Source organism: Megalopta genalis, chromosome 15 (assembly GCF_051020955.1).
Source record: "Megalopta genalis isolate 19385.01 chromosome 15, iyMegGena1_principal, whole genome shotgun sequence".
NCBI classification, from domain to species: Eukaryota; Metazoa; Arthropoda; class Insecta; order Hymenoptera; family Halictidae; genus Megalopta; species Megalopta genalis.
The window spans coordinates 4772086-4797446 of record NC_135027.1 but is presented as its reverse complement, the minus strand read 5'-3'; the positions used below and the strand labels follow the sequence as shown (position 1 = coordinate 4797446).

The following is a 25361-nucleotide window of genomic DNA, read 5'->3' as shown; positions in this document are numbered from 1 at the left end:
ACCTACTCCGATACCAGATTCGCGTAAACTCCGCCGGGCAAGAGACGCCGGCAAGCCAGATAGCCTCCGTACCAACGCGGAAGGAAGCGCCAGGCGTTCCGTTAGTCGCGCGCGTGTGCAGTGCGGTGTGCCGTGTTCTGTTAGGCGGCGATCAGCGGTGCGGATGCGTGAACGGTTGTATAGATGAACTTGAAGCCGAAAGGGGAAAAGGTGTGCGAGTGTAGACTGTGCGGCGGCGGCGTTGAGGATCGAGCGAGGGTAAGCGGGTCGGCATTGGTAAGCGCGATTAGCCGAAAACGCGCAGTCGCGCGTTGATCCTGTCGGGTGGGAGGTGATCAGCTGTGAGCACGCGAGGAACGAAATGTTCGTCCTGCAAAGGTCTATATTGTGAGTACCAGCAAATTTTTCATTGAAAATCTCCGTTATAGAGGTGCCGTTTAACCCGCCTAGATTCGCCGTAAAACTCGGTTTCAGACGAACCGGTGCGTGATAACACGAGCGCACGCACGTGCGCGCCGATTCGATTCGCCGCCGCGAGAAGTGGAAAGAGAGTTGTGTTGTTCGAATACGCGAGAAGGGCCGTGGGTAACCTAGCTTCTACCGCAATGCAGTGCTGAAAATAGGAACGCGTCGGGAACTCGCAGATCGATACCAGGCCACCGTTACCGTGCGTTTCGTGGGACAGTGCCAAACACAATAGTTACCGTGCCCGACACGGCCAGGTGCTACGGAAAATTTTGCACCCTTAGGGCTACTGTGTTGCGATCTATCCTCCAACGAGTCCTATCGTGCTCCTCTCTGGCTATAGCCCAGGGGACGCTCTTTCTCTTCCAGCCCCTACGTGCACAGCAAACTCGGCCTTTCTCTCTCTCCGAGAACGTCGACCCGCCGCGATCCTACCGATTTCACGCGAAACCGCAAAATTCGACGAAAAAGGGTTCCGTGTCTGGCGGAACTCGCCCGGATACGTGAAATAAAGACGAGACGTTCCTATAGGAATGCTTCCAACGTAGCGGTACGATCTACGCTTTTGGAGCAGTTTTCGGTTTAATATTAGAAAATCGTCTACGGTAGAACTCCGTTTACATGACAGCTGGTTGCATATCTGGGTCGCCGGTGTAACAGGGAACCACCCAGTTCTCCCTGATACCTAATTTATCCGTTCGGATAATTACGATTCACGTTCATCGTAATCTCTGATGTTGTATTTATTTTATGCCGGAGATGTATTCACGTTCGGATAGAGTGTATTCTGTTAATTAGTTTCGTTAATCTACACGTGAAATATTGACCTCGAGTGCTCCCAGCTTCTTGGACGTATAACTGTCTTATAGTGCACGTTAAAACTCAGAATAGATACAGTATGTTCAACGGAGGTCGGTTTAAAAAATGAAAGGACACTTTTCCACCGCTCCAATACTTATCTATTATTATTATAATACTTATATAGATAAGTATTATATAGATAATACTTATATAGATAAGTATTATAATAATAATAGGTTATGTACTACTTACTTATCTATATAAGTATTATAATAATAATAGATAAGTATTGGAGCGGTGGAAAAGTATCTTTTAATTTTTTAAAGCGACCTCCGTTAAACAATAATGATAATAATAGTATTATCATTATTGCATAATATACAATAATGATTAAAAAATATAAATGATAAAAATATTGAAACAAATCAGCGGAGATCTAATTTATTTCTCGTGGAATCGGATCGAGTTTCTGCACGACAACGAAAATGAATGCGTCGACAATTTCTAACGCGTTCAGCAAACTCTCACCCCTTTAAGCCTAAATTGTATTGCTCTAGCAATTTCAGCCTCGTCGCGATAGCTCGGCAAAACTCGTGCGAGGAGTTTGTGTGCATAATAAAATTGGCTTTCGAATTAGAGAACCGGTGTTGAGCACTCGAAAGGGTTCGCAATTTCACGGGCAAAGCGATAAGAGCTCGGCGGGCGTTCGGTGCGATCGAAGACCGGCTGAAATTTCGTTCGAATAAATGAAGTTCTACCGGAGTATTGATTCTGCCTGGCGCTGTTGTCGTAACGAGATTTCCCATTGATCGTGGAAAGCATTGTTACGAAGCGTGGTGCCACAGCGCCGGCGATATCTAAATTGTCGCAAAAATGCGATAAATATCTAAATAAATATCTAAATAATATATCTAAATAATATATCTAAATATATATATCTAAATAATATATCTAAATATATATATAATGCGATAAATATCTAAATAAATATCTAAATATATATATCTATATATATTGAGATATATTATTAATGCGATAAATAAAATATATATATAAATATTATATAAATATTATATAAATATTTATATAAATATTTAGATATAAATTTAGATATTTATCGCATTTTTGCGACAATTTAGATATCGCTGGCGCTGTGGCACCACAATTAGATATCTATTTATTTAGATATATCTAAATATATATCTAAATATATATCTAAATAAATATCTAAATAAATAGATATCTGAATTGTCGCGCACATGCACCGCGGATCGATCTATTTTCGTAACCTCGCGAAGTCGAGCGTTCTTTTTCCCGAGATTCCTCGGAAACGTGTGACGCCATTTTCGTTAAGAGCCCGCGAACGAGCGTCTTCTTTCGATCGGGTAACCTGCGTTCGTTCCATTCATACGAACGGAACACCTTCGATTAACACCGGCGAAACTATTGCCAAATAGAACGACGGAGGATTGTTTATTCTCCTTTCATCGCAGTTTCGCAAATTAACAGTGTATACGTCTACCGTGCGATATTAATAACACTATCTGTATACAAGACATTACGATGCAATTATCTCGCACACCTGCTAATTGCCAGTTTCATAGATACGAAGCGGTGCAAGTCAAACATTTATAGAGTATATTATTTTTACGAGCTGTTTGTGCGCGAGATTAAATAGCGATGCACCCATTGTTTCGAAAGACGAGCGCCGCACGGCGAGAAGCTAAAATAAAGAAGCTAGAAATACAGAGGCAACGGTTTGTTAAAAAGATGTTTAGTCGAATTACTCTTCTTTTTCCTCGAGGTTTTCGTCGATGGTCTCTATGTTGTATCGGCGAATGTGTTCGTTTTTACGCGAAGCTAGCAGGAAAAGCACGAGCGAGAGAAGTCCGTGTCGTTTCCCCGTGAAGGATGTTGTATCATTTACGTCACGTTTCGTCATAGGGAATCTTTGGGAATGACGACATTCATCCATACGTCCCGTGTCACTTCATGCCGGTGATGTTATGTCGGCGCTTTACGTAACGCGTTAAATCGACTAACTTACATAATATATGCTAACCCATGGTTTTGTTGCTCGGATCGAGGAAAAATGATCCGGCTATATTTACCTGGCTATTTAGAGTGCGCTAAAAAGCCCCATTAAACCGCATCGTCTGTTCAAGATAAATGAACAATTTCAATGCAATGAACAATATCACTTCTTTTCTTAACCGCAAGTCGGCAAGTCTACGAATGAAAACTTCGTTAGTCTTCAAAAAAAGAAAAAGAAAAAGCTAACTCAGTTGCAACAGAAATTGCATTATTTTTGCGCCAGTGTTTTCAGTAATTTCGATATTTAATCAAGATTTCGTTTCTGGTTACATTTTGCTCGTATATTGTTCAGCTTGCGACATTCTATACTGTGTTAACATCTTTATCGTCAAATTGGAAATTTCATTACGAGATTAGAGTGTATTAATTAAAGTGGCGATGGAAAGTAGGACTGGATAGTTTGTCCAACGCGTTACGATACCTATTTAATGAGCTGGTAGAAATTAGATACTTCCACGCAGGAAATTGATGTCACGTGGGTCGTGTAGGTGCACCCATTTAGTTGATGAAGAAGCTGTGACGATCAAGGCCACGAAGGAAAAAAAAATACCCAATCCCGCAGGCGAACACGTAAAAACCAGTTTCAACGCTGTGGCGCGAAGACGGTATACTTAAAATTCAAACTGTCTGTCATTTGCATTAGAAGTGGACATTATCGAGTACACTTGAATCAAATTGTACTAGCCATGTACTACGAGAGTACCAGACAATCTTATAAATAATGTAAATCTCGTTTCTGCAAAAATGAAATACAAAAATCGCAGTCGTATTTTGTATATTTTATAAGAGTCTAATGATTATAATTAGACTGCGGATCTGTGTAAAAAAATAATATTCGTCTGCATCGACTCAAAGGAACGGAAATTATCTGAATTATCGGAAAATTATCGGAAATTATCTCTTATCTGGATAATTTTATTCAATCGAGGACAATGCAAAAATAGTTTTACGAGCTACGACTGTACAATAAATTCTCCCTAATTTTTCTTCAGCTTGTAAACAAAAGTGAACAATTTGAGAAGAGGAGATACGATTATTCGAGCCTTGCACCTCGTTCTTATAATTATTCGCAATCGGCAACTCTAAAAACGAGCTGCGAGGCTCAATATTTGTTTAAAAACTGAAGGAAAATTCGGGAGAATTTACTGTATTTTGTTACTTCTTCTTTCATAAACGCGAAAAAGATATTCGCTCGAGAATCGGCCTATCCTTTTGGAACGAAATCAGTTGTTCGAACATATTTTTCAAAGTTACTCCTATAAACCTGGCCGATTGCCGCCGATGTAATAATAGATTGCCCCGTTCTCGTTCAAACATGAACTATTGTGATTTCACGGCTATGTTTCTTGTTAATGTCTGTGACTACGTTCCATTAAGATTATCGCACGATAGTTTTACAAGGTTGCGCGTACTTCCTGAAAACGGTAATTGTTTAAATTAAGTTTCCGGTGTTATCTCCACATAGTTACCGGAGGCAATCAATTGCAGTCACGTGCTTGATTCCCCGCTTTGGTTGTAACCAGATCGAACCGATAGCCGCTCGTTGCTCAATACCGTGTTGTTATCTATAATGTATCGTTAATCGATTAATTCTGTTCGATCCCGGCACATGATAAAATGAGTCACGCACATCGTATTTCTGCAATGCTCATTCGAGGAAGTCGTTCATCGTATTCGCGTTTAGCTGGAAACAGTAATAACTAGGCAGCGGATCTTTATGCAAATTCTCATTTTCATTCGCCGTTTTACAAAAATTTCGAATTAAAGAATTGTGTTTCCTTCGTCGAGACTGAAAGACTGCTCGTTATAAACAGAAAATAAAAATGCTATCACGCCTTGTTGATTTAGACGTTTTCTTGTACTTTAGAAATCTGCACAAGCCATAAATGCATAAAGATTCGCAGTCTAGTGATAATTATTCAGATATTTACACAAAAACTGAGTAGAACGCAAACAATACAAGGAAATTATTTTAAGAAATCTACGCGGATGTAGTTACTCTATGTTGCAATTAATACAGACGATTTTTATCCTGCATAAAAATTCGCGGTCCGGTGATAGCTTTGCAATTTGCAATCTTAAAGCGTGTGCGATCTCGTTTTAAAAACAAAAGTTTCGTATTGCTTTATATGGTAATGTTTTGTACGAAGAATTTGTACATTGAACGTTTCATCAGTAGTTGCTTGACAGTTCTTTGTAAATCGAAGACGAATAATTCAAGATCTCTTAAGAATTGTTCGGCAACAATAGTAATTTCAGTAATTTCATTTCACGATTAAGCTTATTATAAATGTAACGAAATCGTTAATCAGTCTATTAGTCTATTATATATTATATATAATCAAAAATATGATATATTATATATTATATATAATCAAAAATATGTTTTCACAATTGCGATTTCACAATTAAGCTTATTATAAATATAACGAAATCGTTAATCAGTCTATTAGTCTATTATATATTATATATAATCAAAAATATGATATATTATATATTATATATAATCAAAAATATGATATATTATATATTATATATAATCAAAAATATAATATATTATATATTATATATAGTCCATTAGTCCGTTCCCGATAGTCGAAGCGTTATGATTTTCATAACATCCACCGATTGGCACTAGTTAAATTATAAAGAATACGGAGACTTCGTTCGAGCAACATCGAAAATATACTATGTAATTCGATCGTTCGTAAATTAAAATGCGAATAAGATACTATGACAATACGTAGGAATTATAATTTGCTTCGTTGAATTAGCATGTGCTGGCACGACTCGTTTTCGAGTAATTGATGCCCAGAATATCAATGAAGTGTGAGAAGTCACTATGAATACCGCGAGAAGCGGTTGCATAATTTTCCACCTGCACTTTCCGTTTGTCAATTCGCGCCTATGATGCAATGTCGAATATAATTCATAAGCGCGTCTACCCGAAAAGGTTGTGCCACGACAGCTTTAGGGCTATATCGGTTGTTCATTTTAGTTTGAGCATGTGCAAATGTCAAGGTATTGCCGCGAGTAATGAATATGTATATTATCGCACGGTCAGATATCGAGTTACGGATATACTATGCGGCTCCTTTTGTTGCAATGCTGTCGGCGTCTCTTTTATCGTACACAAATCGTTTCGTTGCTTCATTATGTCGTGGGAATTATCGGGCATTCGTTTAATTTTATAGTTTCTCAGCGCTAAGAGGATGTTTCGGTGTAATGGAGAATTAGGTGTAATTACTTAGATATAATTACTTAGGTTTAATTACTTAGGTATACTAACTTAGGTATATGTACTAAATTAGGTGTAATTATCACGATGATAATCTTGTTGTCAATGTTATAGCAATCGCATTTGCAGAAATATTGTCTTGACCATGTACAGAGACATTGTTTTAATAAATTCAATGTTCTGTTTATTTCGTTTCTTAATGTTTCAATCTTTCTTTTGATTACCTTCTATAACGATGATGATAATGTTTGTTGTTACCGATTATTTCAGCTTTAAGGGTGAACAGTGTTAATTTAGATATCATTTGTAAAGAGATTCTGTTATACATGTTTGTTCCCAAGTTATTATAATTTTAATAAACTAGTACGACAATTTGACAATTTAAATGTTTTCACAATTATTAATAATTTTATAAATCTAATGTGTTTCGGATCAAATGAAGAGTTGCGCGTATTTTTCAGTAGAATGGGCCGTTTGTAATCAGACTGTGCATCTACCTATAACAGCGTGCACTCTCATGAATTTACAGGAAACGACAGTTCTTAAACTTCGACTGCATTAACCAGCAATTCATCAAATACAACATTTATCAAATTTCTTATTGCACTTCGTTTTACCGTATACCGCATGCAAAAAATGCGTGGAATGCGTAGTCCACGCTGTGCGAGCCAGTGAAAGGTTTCGAGGAATATCTTCCGTTACAAATGCGAATCTACCGATTCGGAACACATGTAGAATAAAGTTTCTCAGAAAGGTTTATCTGATAACTCAAACAGGAATACATTTATCTACAGTATACCGGCATGAATAATTCGAGATAAGATCTCGGTACCTATTCGTTATGGTGTCTCCTTCGATGTGTCTCGTTTGATCGCGCGTTACGAACCGTTGAAAAGCCAAATAAATGTTCGGATTGAAATAAATGTATGCGAAACGATTCGTGGGCCGACAGCAATTGACACTTTACAGAGCTTCTATATTTTACCGGTTTAACGTAAATGACCGCTAACACGTATTAGCGTCAATTGGTTAAAATAGTCACGCGCATCATTGTTGTACTTTCTCACAAAAATTGAGCGACGCATGCCTCCTCGTCGTATAACACTTCTAGTGACGCTCTTTGTAACTTGCATCGATATTTTTCTCTTGTTGACCTGAAATTAATCCTTTGCGCTTGAACGGCGTCTCCGAGGCGCCACTGAAAATTGCTATTTAATTGTTTCAAGCAGTTCTTAAATTATTAAAACGATTCTTATTTATTCGAAGAGTTGTGAAAAATGCAAGAAAATAAGTTCGAGGAAATAAGCTCAATTTCATATGCATGCAGTACGAAACAAATAAAAAATCTAAACACTACACGCTGGAAGGAATATGTTAGTTTCGAAGTTGAAACAGCTTCGAGTGCAAAGGGTTAAAAATGAAGTTAACAAGTCGACAAATTTTTTCACGTTAAAATAATTCACTGTCTTCGATTCAGTCAGGATTGGCTGTTACAAACACTCAGGCAGTATAACCAGGCAGTTCTTCCAATCGATATTATACAAATGGTGTAACAATTAACGTGAATATAATATAGTCTGCATCAATAATAGGATAAAAGAAAGGAAAAGTATTATTGTACGAATTGAGAAGAGAAACTGATGTCAGAGAAGAGTCAAGTTGAAAGTTGACTTAACAAGATAATAATTAATAATTCACAACAAATTGAGAAATCAAATATATAGTCGCATCATTGTTGTCACAACTATTGGAAGAAGAAATACATTATAATTCAACTCCTGTTTCTTACAATTAATGCAGACAGTTTTTATAGACTTATGGTATAATAACTGGTCAAATAAAATGCCAAAGACTCTGCAAAGATTTTACAAGAATTTAACTTCAACTTTACAAGCATTTAAGAATATTGTCGCATTATTGTTAATGTATTAAAACCGTGTTCGATGATGAAATACATTGTTTTTAAACTTCTGTTTCTTATAATTAATGCAAGCAATTTTTATAGATTTATGGTATAATAACTGGTCAAATAAAATGCCAAAGACTTTGCAAAGATTTTACAAGAATTTAACTTCAACTTTACAAGCATTTAAAAATATTGTCGCATTATTGTTAATGTATTAAAACCGTGTTCGATGATGAAATACATTGTTTTTCAACTCCTGTTTCTTACAATTAATGCAGACAGTTTTTATAGACTTATGGTATAATAACTGGTCAAATAAAATGCCAAAGACTTTGCAAAGATTTTACAAGAATTTAACTTCAACTTTACAAGCATTTAAAAATATTGTCGCATTATTGTTGATGTATTAAAACCGTGTTCGATGATGAAATACATTGTTTTTCAACTGCTGTTTCTTACAATTAATGCAGACAATTTTTATAGATTTATGGTATAATAACTGGTCAAATAAAATGCCAAAGACTTTGCGAAGATTTTACAAGAATTTAACTTCAACTTTACAAGCATTTAAAAATATTGTCGCATTATTGTTAATGTATTAAAACCGTGTTCGATGATGAAACACATTGTTTTTCAACTGCTGTTTCTTACAATTAATGCAGACAGTTTTTACTCGACACGAAGATCCGCAGTGTAGTAATTACATTAACTAGTGTCTCCGCGTGCTCAGGTGTCTTTGATCGCGTTAGAGGCACCCTGCCAAAAAGCAATTGATATCGCGACTTGTTGATTGATTTCGCCTGTGCACGATGCTTAAGTTATTTGGCAGCGCGCGACCGGTCCGCGTTTTATTGATTCCGCTGTAGAATAGGACCGGGAATAACCCCAACGGCCGCAACAAGTGTTCCCACGAAAGCGAGCGTCATTTACACTCTGTCCAGATTATTGACGGAATGAGTCACGTGTATCGCGGACTAATCGGAATTTCAGCGGGACGGATCCGGCCGGGCCGCGCGGGCGGTGTACCGCTAAATATTTCGTAAATGAATCACTCCATTGAACGTACTAATTGGCAGGCGTCTATTCGGGCCGTTTATAAACCGGCGGAAATTTTCACGTGAAATGTAATTTTCCCGGAAACTGGAGCGCGCCTCTGTGCTCCCGGTGCAGGCCGGCTAATGCGATTATAAAGTAAATGAACGTGGTATAGTGGCCGATACTGTGCCAAACAGCCTCGTAGTTCGCTATCTGACTCTATGCGAACGTATGTTTGCTTGTTCGATATTCAATTGTGGATTTAGACATTTTTCTATCGAGAGCACAGAATTTATCTTCTGTTCGATTGCAACTTCGTCGGTGTTGCAGAGAAATTAAAAAATTAAACAGTCTATTTCCGTTGTATTTATTCAAGATTATGCAAACATACAAACGTGCGCATTGCACGTATTAATGTCGACGAAACGTATTATTTTCTAAGAGATTTGTTAAACTATAAGCAATTTTTATATTACCTCTTTTGAGTGACGAATAAATTGATATAACGAAATATATAAATATAGATTAACTTCGCAGGCCTTCACGAATAAATATACATATTTTGGATCACATAAAATAATTTCTATTTAAATATTTTGCATAATTGTGTCGCTTTGCATGAAACGTTTCATTTTTTCACGGTGATAAACTGCTTGGGAACATCACTGCATCGTGGCATTGAGGGAAGAAGTTTGATTTCTTCTATAAATAATGGTTTATAAATACTTGTTATTTATACTTGTATATTTATCGGCATAAACATGTCCAGACCTTCCCGATACATGTCGTGGAAAATATATTAATTTTACTAATTATTTTATATATATTACGTAATTTACTAATTATATAATATATAAAATAATAATAATTTTACTTATTATATAATCTAAATTTTTGGTTATTTGGGCAGATCAAAGTGTGACAAATTATTGCATTTAAAAAGAACATTATTTTTGCCCTCTAAAATTGCTATTAGATATTTAAGTTGCGATTTAAATGTTCTGCTTCGTTTTGTTGACGATCGCGGTACATCGTAATATGAGAACTGAGCATCAGCGGTGAAAGAGATATTCGTAAGCAATAAAAGAATTTACGTGAACATATAGCCATTCGGCCTTGTTCCCGAGTTACAGAAGCCTACCTTTATAGCAAGTTCAAAATAGCTCTAACCGCATACTTACTGCAGTCGTTTTGTCCATACTGTTTTAGACAATCATTCGAAAATCCTTTTCAAATGTACGAATTATCAAGCATTTTATATCATTAATTTAATTTAAAAAAAAACAATTCTATTAACGCAGAAATAAAATTAACTGTATCATAACGATTTTACTTGTTGTGTTCGTAATTGTTATAAAATCCCTATTTTATTTTTTTCCCCATTTCATATTCGATTTTCATTTCTAAAATAATATATTAGCGTTTTTAGCGATGTTTAGACTGACCATAAATTCTAAAAATTATTCATTTTAAAAATAAAATAAAAACTATACCTTGTTAATTTATACGTTTTCTTGCATTCTAAAAATCTGTCTCGAATTCTAAAATCCTCAATCCAGCGATAATCCTCTCGAAATTGAAAACCTGCGATGTCGCGGAGACCGAACGGAATCGGAATTTTTTTTTTTAAGTTCTATTGTTACTTTATCTTCACGTACCTTATCAAAAAAAACACACACACAATGGACGAAGGAGGAGCTCAGTATTTCTCTTTTGTGTGTGTCAGATCGACCAGTAGCAGAAATTGTGCAGGATCATGGACCCGAGTTCTTCCATCCTCGCATCCTGCTGTCAAGGATGTTCCACAAAGGGACATCCACGAAGTATCGGGAGATGTCGTCCCGATAAATATGGTGAAAGGCATTGGTCATCTACGGGATCCACGACTTAATAAGGTAAACTAATCTCTTTGTTACACGCTGTGGTAACACGCGATGCGAATAATATATTAAAACCAACATTCCGAAGACTAATAAAGCTGTGGACAATTTGAAGAGATTTATCTCGAAGGTTTTATAAGCCAGTTCGAAACACTTGTTTCAACGAAACATGTAATTAAAAATGAAGAAATTTAACAGACACGAATGTAAAACAATATATTCTAATCATAACGTGATTGCAATGCAAATTAACATCGTATATTAAGAAGCTAGTTAAATTAAAAATAAAATAATAAGTTTAATATATATATAATAATGTATATACATACATATATATAATATATAAATAATATATATACACACATATATATAATATATATATATATATACAAATTATATAAATACATATATATATAATATATATAAATAATATATATAAATGCATTAATCGGTTTCGTCAACTATCTACTAATGAATTTATTTATTTTTCTGGCTAATGATACCGAGTATTGTTCAACAAAGCAACAACTTTGATAATACTGAAAGGAGGTCTAATAGTTTTGTTAGCTAGTATAATAGCATGAGTGTCGCCAACTTGTATCTAATTCACAAGTCCATCAATTAGTCTTGAGAACGTGATCTTGAATATATATCCGCAGTCCAGTTACTACATACATATGTATAATCCTACATTATCGGACAGGGTTTGGCATTTACTCTGCAAGAGAGGATATCCTTGGGTATACACGGTCTGCAGCCTCCTAGATTCAAAACTCAGGAAGAACAGCTGGCTCTGTGCAAGGCTTCGGTTATGAAATATACCGAGGATTTAAATCGTTATCTTTACCTTGTGGAACTTCAGGTACGATTAAGCAAGATATTATCAGCAGAACTTCAATTAGATGATAGCGATACGTCGATTTCGCAAATGACTAGTACGATGTTCCGATAATCGGACTTCCCGGATCTTCTATTCCAAGAATAAGCGTTTAAAGCACTTGCAGCAGACATATCTACAATAATACAGTACTTGCAATAATATATTTGTTATAGATATTAGAAATGCCGTTTTGCAATAATCGACTTCATTTTTAGAAGCATGTAAGCTTCCGATTCCGATAATATTTTTGTCTCGATAAAAATGGTACACTTCGAAGTGCCTTCAGAAAACAATAATATTCTTGTCAAATGTATTTTGTTTATATTTTTAATTATTGTCGAATAATTACTGAAGCAGACATATCTACAATAATACAGTACTTGCAATAATATATTTGTTATAAATATTACAAATGCCTTTTTGCAATAATCGACTTCATTTTTAGAAGCATGTATGCTTCCGATTCTGATAATAATTTTGTTTCGATGAAAATGGTACACTTCGAAGTGCCTTCAGAATACAATAATATTCTTGTCAAATGTATTTTGTTCATATTTTTAATTATTGTCGAATAATTACTGAACGAGTCCTGTTCGGATCAGACAAATTCTACGATAGTCTAGCAAGTAATTAATGGTAATAAATTCCAAGCTAATCATTTATTGAAGCACTCTCTCCCTCTCTCTCTCTGCTGCAGGAGAGAAACGAGAGATTATTTTTCCGTCTGCTAAGTGAGAACATTGAGCAAATGATGCCGATTGTTTATACGCCTACCGTGGGATTAGCCTGTCAGAAGTTCGGCGTCATTTATCGCAGACCCCGTGGATTATTTATTACAATATACGATAAGGGCCACATTTACGAGATACTGAACAATTGGTACGTCTTTTCACAAATTTAAACGTATTATCTTAATGAAACATACAATAAATCGATCAAAATTTCGCGTGTACATACGGAGAAGATCGTAGCACACTTTTTGTACGTTGTTCGCGTAATTGAATGTTGGTAATATTACACTTTATCGTTCTAAGGCGAACTTGAGTTTTTATGGTGTAGTTACCTCTACACAAAAAGTGGGGGACACATTTATTGATAGTTCTATTACCAACTCAATCCCGAGCATTCCCGTTTTATATATTCAGCTGTTTTGAACATACTCAGAACAGGCATGTACGAATGCTGTATAAAGATTTTACGAGCGAAACTCGTCGTATTTCATTCTTCATTTTAATATACGCTTGACACGTTTACCGTCCCGGCACACATTTTTGATTTACAGAACATTAAAATGGAAAGATTTTGAGAAGTCCACTTTTGCCGATCTCGATTATTATTCGTCATCTTACTTCCTACCTCGCGTTTTTATTTGCTAAATCAGTTTTTTTAAAATAAATATTCAATGCTGATCGTAACTGATAATTAGCAGTATCCGTTGAATCACACGGATTACACATGAAAATGATAAAAGTCTTATGAAACGGCTGTTAAATGTACTTTAATTGCGATTCGCTTGAGTTGTATTCTTCCCCGAGTCTCTAGATGATTTTAAACGTCAGCGAATTCTCTCGGAAGGAGTTCCATAAAAGCTCAATATCATAATGCAGGCCTGAACAAGCGGTTCGTGCTATTTGCGTAACGGATGGAGAAAGGATCCTTGGACTCGGTGATCTGGGTGCTTGCGGTATGGGAATTCCCGTAGGAAAATTGGCTCTCTACACAGCTCTAGCTGGAATCAAGCCGCATCAGTGTCTGCCAATTACCATCGACGTCGGCACTAACAACGAGCAACTCCGAAACGATCCCCATTACATCGGTCTGAACAAACCGAGAAGTCAGGGCGGGGAGTACGACGAATTGATCGATGAGTTTATGGCTGCATGCGTGAAGAAATACGGTCAGAACGTTCTGATCCAAGTACGTTTCACGGGAAACCTATTTAATCCTTCGATTCCCGTTACGTCGTCTCGTAGCCTGTTCATGTCCGTTCGTTGTTGCAGTTCGAAGATTTTGGCAACCACAACGCCTTCCGCTTCCTAGACAAGTACCGCGACAAGTATTGCACGTTTAACGACGACATACAAGGCACTGCCGCGGTTGCAGTCGCCGGGATTTTAGCCTCGAAGAGAATCACGAAGAAAAACATGTCCGACAATAGGTTCGTCTTTCTAGGCGCCGGCGAGGTACGTAAGACTCTGACAGGTTCCAAAGCAACTTTCATTTTTGCGAATTTACGAGGATCGAACTTCTCTTGCGCCGGGATAACGGTTTAGCTGCCTAGAAGATGGACTTAGGCCAAAATGATAAACAACGAGGAACACGAACCGCAATTTCAACCATGAATATCCGGCTTGCGGTCTCCGACTCTGCGTTATTTAGCTCGCAATAATGCTAGTGAAATATTTTCGAATACCTGTGCATTAACGTCTGTTTAATATTCTCTGCCTACTTTATGTCATAATTTAATCGATTGTCAGAGATTTGTCAAAGTGTGTCGGACAACACTGTTTCAGTTTTTGTTTGCCAGTAGATCTCCGATGCTTTAGAATACGAAGATTTCGGGTGTTTTCAAAGTACGAGTAAACCGAGCGAGATGAAACTGTTTCTCAATTTGAGTTTGTTGATCGCGCAGGCTGCTATCGGAATAGCCGATCTCTGCGTGAAAGCGATGGAAGCAGACGGATGCACGGAACAGCAGGCTCGCGATAACATTTGGATGATGGACATTGATGGCTTGCTCGTTAAAGACCGACCGGAAGGGAACCTTGAAGGTCACAAGGTCTGGTACGCGAAGAATCACAAGGTGATGAAGACGCTGATCGACGTCGTGAAAGAGGTGAAACCGACCGTACTCATAGGTGCGTAGCTCTTTGTTTGCCAACATGCATTAATTTCTGTCTAAAGTTGAAATGATCATGCAGGCGCGTCTGCAGCGGCGGGAGCGTTCACTCCTGAGGTGCTGAAGGAGATGGCCAAGAACAATGAGAGACCGTTGATCTTTGCGCTGAGCAATCCGACCAGCAAAGCAGAGTGCACTGCCCAACAAGCATATGAACACACGGATGTACGATAATTATATTTAAACGTTTCCTATAAGTTTCAGCGTCAGACACATTTCGCGTTCACCGTTACAGTGATAACTAGACGGCGGATCTTTATGTATAATAAAATAAAACTTGTCCGTGTTAATGGCAAGGAAAATGTCAGATGAAAATGTCTTTCCTTTTTCAATAATTTTATTAAGTTGCGCATAACATGAGGATGTTCTAAAACTCTTCCAATTTCTTTTTAGCCGTTTTTGTCGAAAATGCATAAAATCCGCAGTTTAGTGATTTCATTTATAATTTAACAAATTCGTGGTTAGTTAAGAGAAAATTATCGGGCTTCTTTTGCGTACAGCTCGATCATTAAAAAGCCTATTAATAGGCCTCTGGTAAGTAGAGTGTTAAAATTGTAATGGGAGGTAGTAAAGTGGTATCAAAATAACGATCCATAATTTTTACAACCAACTGCCAAAGAACAAGGCCATCTTTGTTATAATTGTTGGCATTACACGCGTTTTGAGTGAACAACGTGGAAAATAATTCTTGAGAAATTCGTCAGGAATGTTATTAATAAAACTGTTCACGTTTCAGGGAAGATGCATATTTTCCTCGGGCTCTCCATTCGGAGAGGTGAAGTACAAAGGGAAAATTTACAAACCCGGACAAGGAAACAATGCGTACATATTCCCTGGAATCGCATTGGGCGTTATTGGAACCGGAGTGCATCACATCACTGAAGATTTGTTCCTCATTTCAGCTCAAGCGGTGGCTGATCACGTGAAGGACGAAGATCTTGCGATGGGTAGTCTGTACCCACCGTTGGGCACTATTCGCGAATGTTCGATAGACATTGCCGTTAGAATTGCCGACTATGCTTACGCGAAAAGTAAGAACTTTCGACTAACAGTATATTTTAATTTCCATTTGCGATTGAATTTTAATTAACAAGCTTTTGCACCGTTGTCATTTCGATGAAGGGGCAACATGAGTGATCTTTATGGGAGTTTCTCTTGTTTAGAATTCATTGTAGCCGGTGTTTCATTTTTCAGCTGGATTGGCGAGCGAGTATCCGGAACCTAAAGACAAACGACAGTTCATTGTGAGTAAAATGTATGATGCCAATTATGACAGTCCACTGCCAAACCTATACGACTGGCCGGGTGACTATGCTAAACCCCGTGTCTTACCAGAGCAGTGAGTATTTTGATAAGTTTTGTACAGGAAACTATAGGTTAACGTCGTGTAGAGAATTTCCGACACCATAATGTTAATGCACTATAGGTGGCGAAAGCCGTATCTAGTCAAATTATGCAAAACCTTTAGAAATGCCATGCAGCACATAAATAGCAAATAGCAACTGCAATTAAAGTTTAGAAATACAATTGCACCTGAAAAAAGCAGCGTATCCCAGAGCAAACGAAATCACAGTAATACCATGAACAGAATCGCAGTTCGAGTTTCTCGAACATTCAAGCACAGCATGAACACCGCTTATTAATTCTACTATCGCATTTTTCTCACGGTCATTGTTACGGAAACTTTTTATATTGCTTACAGGTTTCAGAACTGCGAACATTTGATTGTTTTTCAAAACTGATTTTTTCGTTGCTGCCACGCAATAACCACGAACGCTTTACTTTGCTTGAGTAGTAACTAATATTCTTTCCTACGGAGAAGAAACCTAAAACTGTAGACGTTACATGAAAAACATTCTTATCAAAGTTAAAGTAATTTATTTTTATTGAAATAGATTTTAGAAAGAGAATGATTAGATAAGATAAATTTATATCAATCTTTTTTTTTTCTCTCCGTAAATTGACCTCCTTGTAACAAAGGCTTAGGATTCTAGAACACATAGCAATTATTTCTTAGCGACGGCATTTCTTTATCGTCAGTTCGTTGCTAGCCAGTGACTGACTTCGGTGCAGGCCGCTGAAGCTTAATTAATTTTTTTCAGAGAGACTGTAGAAATCCGCCACGATTTAAAACATCTGTAGCGGGTTTCGCCGAGCGGGATATTCGGAGGCTATCATTATTACCATTAATCTCTAAAAAAAAAAGAAACATACAAAAAAAATTATCGCTGTGTCCTGAATTGAAAATGTAAAACAGGTCGTGGCAGATACAGGCAACAGTGCAGTTTAAAACAGTTTTAGCTGTAAGAAACTGTTACTTCTGTCAGTGACTAATTTGTCAGTGCTTCTTACACTATATAACTTTGCACGAGGTGTTAAAAAAGCACGGCAGAAATATGAAATGATGACTAATAGTGCTATTATTACAGCATCGAATGTCGCAGTAAGCTAACATTGCAGTATTTTAATGTCCTCCTTCATCCTATACGCAGTATTACGATTTTACTAGTTCATTCTCCCACCCCACCCCCCTGCCCCCTGAGCCGTGATAAGTATTAACTATTGAAAGTATTTAAAAGAAAGTTTATAGAATTGTTGTATACCGTAGCAATTATGTTGTATTATGATTTTACACAATAATACCAATTATTTAACGAAACAGGTGTTTGTACAGTGACAGTTTCGATCGAGAAATCGATAACAAATAAAGTTTTAATTGGAAATCTTGCGAACGCAAAGGTACACGATGTATATTTTATACATGTATATCTGTGAATGTACATTTCCTCTTTGCCCGGTTGGCTTTACATATCCAGTGACAGATTCTCTCCTGAAACACGATTTTGTAGAATCGTCCTTCTGATATTTAAGAAACTCCCTCGTTCGTTGTTTCAGCCACCAAGACTTTTCCTTTGCAAATGACAACAACCGATCCTCCTTATGCACTTTCAATGTCCATTGCGGTTGTCCCCGGAACGAACCAATCAAAAGCTACCGATTCCTCCCCCAAAAGGACCAGAAAACTTCCAAAGTATAATCCTTCTAACATGCTTTGATTCGCAACGTTTTAGATACTTGTACGCAGTGCTTTACTAACTCTACACATACGTACTTTCTTTAAGACTAACAATATACATACGTATATCGTATTAAGTTCAAACGATTCGCAGAGATGTAAGTTGCAAACGCGGGCTGCAAGTGCAAATTCTTATCGTCGTCTTTGCAATTGGCTTCCATTTTTGGGCGACACCATTTCCCAAGTATCTTCTTCAACCATCGTACACCGACTGTCCCGGGATTCACGATGCAAAACTGGAAATTCAACGCTTTTACTGTTATATGTTCGACAACGAATTTTCATATGCATACTATAGCAGAGTTTTCGAAATGAATATGCACGAAGTGTGTCAAAGTGTAACTGATTTTTTGAAAAGTTTTAAGAAACGTGAAGAAACGAAATCAAAAAGTACACTGAATTAAAGGAGACACCAACATGGCTGGAAGCCATTTCGAATACTTTTTAATCTGTAGTTGTAAATGCTTAAAATTGTATCGCTCTGAAATGACAATTGTTCGGATTCATTTTTGTCCGATTGCATCGTGAATCGTGGAATACCTTGTACTCTACGGGTAAACCAGAGTAGCTTTAACGACAGTGCGCTCGAAAGCACAAGAGTATCGTATACAATGTGTACAAAATATTTTATATTTCGTATATGATGTCGAGGAATCATTAAAATATTTCACGCTCGTAAATGTGTTGACGCAATTGCATAGATACATATTATACTTGTTCCTGAGTCGCGTTCTCGGTCTTCGCAACTTCCGAATGACCGAGTGGCATCGTCAAGCAATTCAATACGAGTAGATTAACGTACGGGGTGAGTTGCCTGAAATCGAAATCTAAAATATCTCGGTTATTCCCAGTGACGCGAGAACATTTCCAAGCGAGGCTTATAAATATTTTTATTATTATATTATATTATTAAATTATATTATATTATATTATTAAATATTATTATATTTATTTCGAGGGACCAAAGGATTTCGTCGTGAACATATTTTCTGATCAATTTAATCCGCGAGATACCATATCATTTTTAACGCATTATCGGCGCAATTTACCGTTCTTTTTGCAAAGGAATTATCGCAGTATCATCCCCTTGAAGATAGTGTTCTTCCCTTGGATATCTGCTCCTGTCATGAACAACAAAAGAGATATTTTCGGTTCTAATCTTAAGTGGCTCATCGTGAACGCAACTTATTTTTCTCGAAAAAATAAGAATATCTATTTTTCGTAGAACTGTGCCGTAAGCACTCCCCTTGGCTGTTAATTAATATTTCAACGTAGAATAATCGATGGTGGACTGTTATCAGAGGTCTCGCATGTTGTACAAGACGTAATCGATTTCTTAGACATGTGGTCATGTGGTATACGTGCGTGAACTGTGCTTGCGTGTGTGTATTCGTATCGTAATTAATCGCTGATTAGAAAAAGAAAGAAGAAAGCCGCCGGCTATTTGGCGAGTGTATAACGCGTCGTGAGAACGTTTTGCTGCTACAACAATTTGATTGTTTACTTTGAATTTCGCGTAGTGCTGAATGTGATAGCCCGCGTTTAGCCAAGCGAAACGGGCTTGTCCGTTTTCATTCCTCGACACGAGGGATTTAATTGACAACGACGCGCCTCGCGTCTCCAACCCCTATCTCGCGCATTGTGCGAATGACAAGTACACTTCGCTTGGTTAAACGAAAACTATTGGAAATAGCGTTATGTCATTACTAATCGTGTTCTTCTCCCAACAGATTATGACGTGTTGGCGAGTTTAATGACAAGATGACTACTATAACGTGTGCACACACGTTTTAAGATATGTATTGCGGAATTTCGATAAGTATGTCTTGTAACGTGGACACGCCGGTAACTCTTCAGTAGATTATTAGAACGTCCTGGTGAACGTGTCGAGGAAATTGACGTCGCCGACGGAGGCTCGTCGCCTGTCGATATACTTATTTATTGTTAATTTAATGTCGTGACTACACGTTGGAATGGCGTACAGGTTTACCAATGCTTGGAGACTATTCATTGATTTCGACGCGGATTTCGCTTCGCCTAGAACCACTTATTTATTTACACACCGTATTATATCGCGTGCCATGCTCCGCGATTAATCCTTGAAGCGAAGGATACCGCGACGACCGGGTCCTTTCTTTTGAGATTTCTTCGTAAATCGATGAATAGTTGCTTTACAAGTGGTGTTCACGGATTGCCCAAAGGGAATCCCCTAAAAAATCTTTCCCGCCTGGAGTCTCGTTTTCGAGACAAATCAAGTTTGAAGTTCGTCGCGCGTGCAAATTAATGAAAGTTTCCAAATCGGATGTTTTCCATCGAAATCCAATTTGCTGTCAAATTAAATCCGGAATACAGGAAGCGCATCGAACTCGATCAATAAATTTGGTTCGCTCGTCTCGTTTATTTACTCGATTTTGTATCGAATACGAAATTTTATTCTAGTGAAGTTCACACAAAGGTTCGCACATGAACAATCTATCCGTGAACAGCACCGACTTGGTGATTGTGCCTCAGCGACGTATAAAAAGTAATTTATTGTATTCTGTACTGTGCTATTGTATCGTCAAGTAACGTTTAGTATAGTGTACGTATCAAGTAATCGTGCCGAGCAGAATCGATGGTTCAGATTGACTCTTCTGTTCCACTGGATGTATTTACATAAGGTTGCGGAAATAGTTTCACTGTCTCTTCGACTTGATTAACAAACGTGTTTTCTTAAAGATTCGAATCAGGACAGCCAGAGCAACGTTTTGGAAGTTGTATTTTTTCTACTATATAATTCTAATTGCCGGACTTACTTTCTAAGCATGTAAACGTACGGAAAGCGGAGGTTTTTTTAGCCGGAAGGTTCCTATGTGTTGTGCGAGATAGAAACTTCGATCAGCAACATCGATTAGATTATAATTACTGCCACGTCACGGAATATATGGAATTTACGGAGGGTGTACGAGCGAGAGTAAGAAATATATGGAAAACGAAATTATTTACACACGGGTCTCGTTTCTCAGAATTTGTTACTGGACGTATTAATTATACTCTTAAGGCTATGAATAAATGTTAAGTCATGATCGTTAGCGCGTCTGTTTATTTCCTTGTACTGCATTTATTTATTCGCTTATTTACTAAATGATCTTTTGTGAAGAGGCTACAGTGAAGCGCGTGCAGGAATTGTAATATTGCCTTTATTAAACAAAACTTTATGAAAGTGATTCTCAGCTATATACACAATTACAAAAATTATTTTCGTCATTAAATATTTTCATCCCTTTCGTACTTGCATGTGTAAAATATATCCGCGCAACAGATATCAACATCATTGTCGGCCACAGTATAAAATGCAAATAGCACCAAGGAATTACGATTCATTCATTTTGTAGTGGCACATTCGCTTCGTATTCATCAATCTGCATTTCTAGTGTTAGTACTTCAATCAACCTTCAAGTACTAATTCCGTATTCAGGTGTCAAGATTATCCTTTATCTAAGAGCACAGAATATATTGTGCATGGAAGAGATGCATTATGGATGTGGATATAGTGCTTTTACAGGGCCAGATTTAATCGATTAACTTTATTCTGGCTCGATGTGCCAGTGTACAAAAAGTATATCAAATTTGCTCCTAATTTGCTTTACATTCCGTTTTATAAGCATAATCTCTTCCACGAACAATCTGTTGGTTCATAATCAGGATCATCTTCGTCGTCGTCGTCTTCGTCGTCTTTCCATTCCAGATCATCCAGGTTTTGAAAGAGACTCTCATCGACCTTAACTGCATCCCCTAAAAATGAAAAAGTCAGTTGTCCGGTGTCGTTCTTTTCCATACATTCTGCACCATTTCAGCTTGGTTTATACTAAATAAATTAATTATTTTTAGAATGATACCATCGTCAAGAAATTTGAGATCAGATTGATCCAGTGTTTTATCAGTCATAAATAATTCTTTGCCGGTCAGCTTCTTTCCCTCGCGTTCAGCCATTTCTCTTCGTTTAGTGTATCCCATTTCTAGGTCAAACTTTTCTTTCCAGCTTAAAAATGTTTCTACAGTGACCCTAGTTCCCTCGAACTTTTTCTGTGAAAGAAATGGTACATTATTGTCATATTTACATTTGGAATGTTACATGAAACATACCCTTTCAGCTTCTTCTTCCTCCTTGAGTTTCTGCGCTGCAGATTCCTCTCTCTTCAATTTAATTTTATCCCATTGACAATTCAACCATTCCTGAGCAGCACTAACTAACGTGAATACCATAACCATTCCCAAGTTTTCGTTCATTTGCTCTATCAAATGGTCCTTTAACAGTTTATCGCTACCATGTTCAAAATTCTCCTGTTCTTCTATGGAGACAAGGAGTGGCTCATCAGGATAATTTGAGGTATATGTGAATTCTAAACGACAGCTAAGACCATTTGCAGTTTCTGGCTCATACTCTTCTGTCTTAATAGGTATAGCAAATGTGTAAAATGGTTCCACAGCTAAAACTATAAAAGAATTTTTCATTATGAAATTAAACTAAAATAGCTAATTGAAGATAAAGTAGTTGAAATATAATAGATACAACTTTAGCAGTTATTAAATAAATAATTTGGACAAAGTAGCCAATACAATAGTAGTATTTCTATACTTCAAAAACAAATTTATAGGTTATATTACAATACTTACTTTCTAATTCTCCACAGTAGATCGATTCCAAAGCTTCGATCTCATTATGTTGTTCTTCTTCGTAGTCCATGATTTTTAAAATTAAATGATCTAGTTAACAAATTATTAGATTACGTATTTAATTGATAACTTTGAACAAATTCACGAAACCATGATATAATCGTGACAGCACCGGTGAGCAGCGCTGCACCACGAACGTCGTGAACTTGTTCAACTCATATCTACGGACATGCTGATTGAGCAATAGAAATTTTGGAGTTTTTATAACACAGTATATAGTGATTGTATAAATTTTGGATCGTAAATGAACTTTTCAAATATTAAAACTTTAATAAATCATTCAATATAGAAGTATACGCTATATTATAAATTATAATAAGATAAATTGTCGTTACAGATTTTTTCAAATATTTAAAGATTTAATTCTGCAGTACCATCTCGTTTAATAAAAATATAAATAAAAATATGAAAATTTTTTGTTTCCTATTGCGAACGTTTTAACAATTTCATAAATTATGTTATATACACGTTACGATATATTACACAAATTATTTATGAAAATACTTTAAAATATTGAATATTTTATTATTAGATATTTTACACATGTTTCAAAACTTTACTTCTCCAAAAATTACTTCCATCACAATCGAGTTCAAGTGTACTGAAAATATGCTAACGATTCTATTCTTGCTTAAAGTCAAACAACAATAATCAGACCCGCACTATAAATTGTTAGTATTTAGTAAACATTGATTTCAGAATAGAGCTGCACGTTCGCATTCAATTCTGCGAAATGGTACATACAGAAAAATTCAAAACGAAACGTTCAAAGATCTAATTATAAGTAGATACGTTGATCGCAATCAATTTTCCATTTTATTGCTAAAAAGAGCCCAGGAATAATTAAAATATTACATCTTCTTTTGTAGAAAAATCTACTACTTCGTTATTAACAAGTAATTTTCTCTTTCCGATAGATAAACCGCCTGACTCATTGATTTTCAACTTACAAATAATTTTTTTATTTTTTAAGCAATTTCTTGCTTCGTATAAGTTGGGTATAGTGAAATTACGTACTCGAAATATTTAATTTGACAAAAAATGAATGAATTTTAGTTCGTTAAACTAGATTTATACACATTTTCGTAATTTTGTACCTAAAAAGGAAAAACTAAAAATTTCTTTAATTATAATGTATTTTTAGCCTTTATTCTTTCTGTAAGCTCGTTTAAACTGTTTAGTCAGCCCAAGGCAAATGTCAGGACTAGGTTTAATAACCGCTGTATTCTATAATAATACTACAAAGCATATTAAGAACGAAATGTTTCTGACACCACTGATCTGGGTTTCGTAAAAAATAATGTTGAAATAATTCTTTAATTTTAAAAGATTGAAATTATTATTTTGCTGAGTATTATTGCATTACAAATATTAATTTAGATATTATCATTTTACGTAGCGATAACAAGATTTGTTACGATTTTTATTATAGATTATTTTATGAGCAATATTTTCACCGACTAATTAATTGTTATCGTCAAAGTCTTCGAAATCCGCCCCCCTGAAAAGTAATTATGAAAAGTTAGATTCCCAGTGGGAGCTGCTCACTTTTCCGTGATCTTATTTCAATCTCGTGAAGAACTCTTCAAGAGTATTTTAAAAAAAAACTTAACCAGAATTAGCAAAAATAGATCGCTCCAAGTTGCTAATACAGCTTCAACGTTTTCTATTTTACAAATATAATAACGATACACGAGCGTCACGCTATATAGTTGGATAAATTCTATAATTGGATAATTCTATCAAACGCGACCAGAATTAAATTTAATTCTACAATATAATCTTGTTCGTAGTTTTTAATTTTTAATGTGGCCACATCGAAATCTTGTCATTTGCTGAATTTGCTTCAATTTTAGTTCGTCTATCAAATAATAATTTCCGTCATATTTCATTTCGACAAATGTTATCTCTGACATTTCCAGAACATTTATTAAACTTCTACATTAAACATTATGCTTTTATTAAACTCATCATTTATACTGACGTTGGAACGTGGTCTTCTTCTAACGATTTTATTCCATTTGCAAATTGAAACAAATTAATAGAAATATAATTTGATGTATAAATACATATACGGAGTTGTATAAAATAGGATTTCTAAATTGATCAAACATTTAAGTCAATATTCATCGAAATCAATTAGAATAGACGTGTGAATTATTTCTTCCAACCACCTTTTTGCTCCAAATAGAAATTCAATGTTCCTGCATACAGTACCGACAACTCCCATGAAACTGTAGTTACAAACAAACAAGTTTTCGCTATAAAAACCGCAAATCTTCATCTCGACTAAATAAAATAACAAAATAACTACCAAACATACAACATCAATAAAAAAAAGTATCTAGAATCGCCTTTGGGCCCAAAACAC

At 36.3% G+C, this 25361-nt stretch overlaps 2 protein-coding genes across 4 annotated transcripts; one reads left to right on the top strand and one right to left on the bottom strand.

The window, feature by feature from the left end:
• The first annotated feature begins 153 nt into the window (after window positions 1–153).
• LOC117221094 (NADP-dependent malic enzyme) lies at window positions 154–21345 on the top strand. Of its 3 annotated transcripts, XR_013034851.1 has the most exons (12): window positions 154–387; window positions 11266–11434; window positions 12123–12281; window positions 12997–13178; window positions 13907–14216; window positions 14300–14482; window positions 14932–15157; window positions 15221–15363; window positions 15935–16229; window positions 16393–16537; window positions 17301–17501; window positions 20005–21345. XR_013034851.1 is itself a non-coding variant. In XM_076526518.1 (11 exons), the coding sequence occupies exons 1-11, from the start codon at window positions 362–364 to the stop codon at window positions 20009–20011; spliced, it is 1845 nt and encodes a 614-aa protein (XP_076382633.1). In that variant the 5' UTR covers window positions 154–361; the 3' UTR covers window positions 20012–21345. The 3 variants fall into 3 exon arrangements, 2 of the variants coding, with proteins under 2 accessions (XP_076382633.1, XP_033327644.1); XM_076526518.1 differs by lacking the exon at window positions 17301–17501; XM_033471753.2 differs by lacking the exon at window positions 20005–21345 and having other exon boundaries at window positions 17301–17936.
• A 480-nt stretch (window positions 21346–21825) lies between these two features.
• LOC117221095 (RWD domain-containing protein 1) lies at window positions 21826–23140 on the bottom strand. The gene is made up of 4 exons (XM_033471755.2): window positions 22931–23140; window positions 22400–22749; window positions 22153–22339; window positions 21826–22048 (listed from the first exon to the last, which is right to left on the bottom strand). Exons 1-4 carry the CDS (start codon window positions 22998–23000, stop codon window positions 21912–21914), a joined length of 744 nt encoding a protein of 247 aa, XP_033327646.2. The 5' UTR covers window positions 23001–23140; the 3' UTR covers window positions 21826–21911.
• Between the last annotated feature and the right edge of the window lie 2221 nt (window positions 23141–25361).

Coding starts and splice junctions, on each gene's coding strand:
- LOC117221094 (XM_033471753.2), top strand. CDS start 362: ATGTTCGTCCTGCAAAGGTCTATATT. Junction 12,282..12,996: donor TTTACCTTGTGGAACTTCAG/GTACGATTAAGC, acceptor TCTCTGCTGCAG/GAGAGAAACGAGAGATTATT. Junction 14,483..14,931: donor TCTTTCTAGGCGCCGGCGAG/GTACGTAAGACT, acceptor TTGATCGCGCAG/GCTGCTATCGGAATAGCCGA.
- LOC117221095 (XM_033471755.2), bottom strand. CDS start 23,000: ATGGACTACGAAGAAGAACAACATAATGAGATCGAAGCTTTGGAATCG. Junction 22,750..22,930: donor CTACTGTGGAGAATTAGAAA/GTAAGTATTGTA, acceptor ATTCTTTTATAG/TTTTAGCTGTGGAACCATTT. Junction 22,049..22,152: donor TCTCAAATTTCTTGACGATG/GTATCATTCTAA, acceptor TTTCATTTTTAG/GGGATGCAGTTAAGGTCGAT.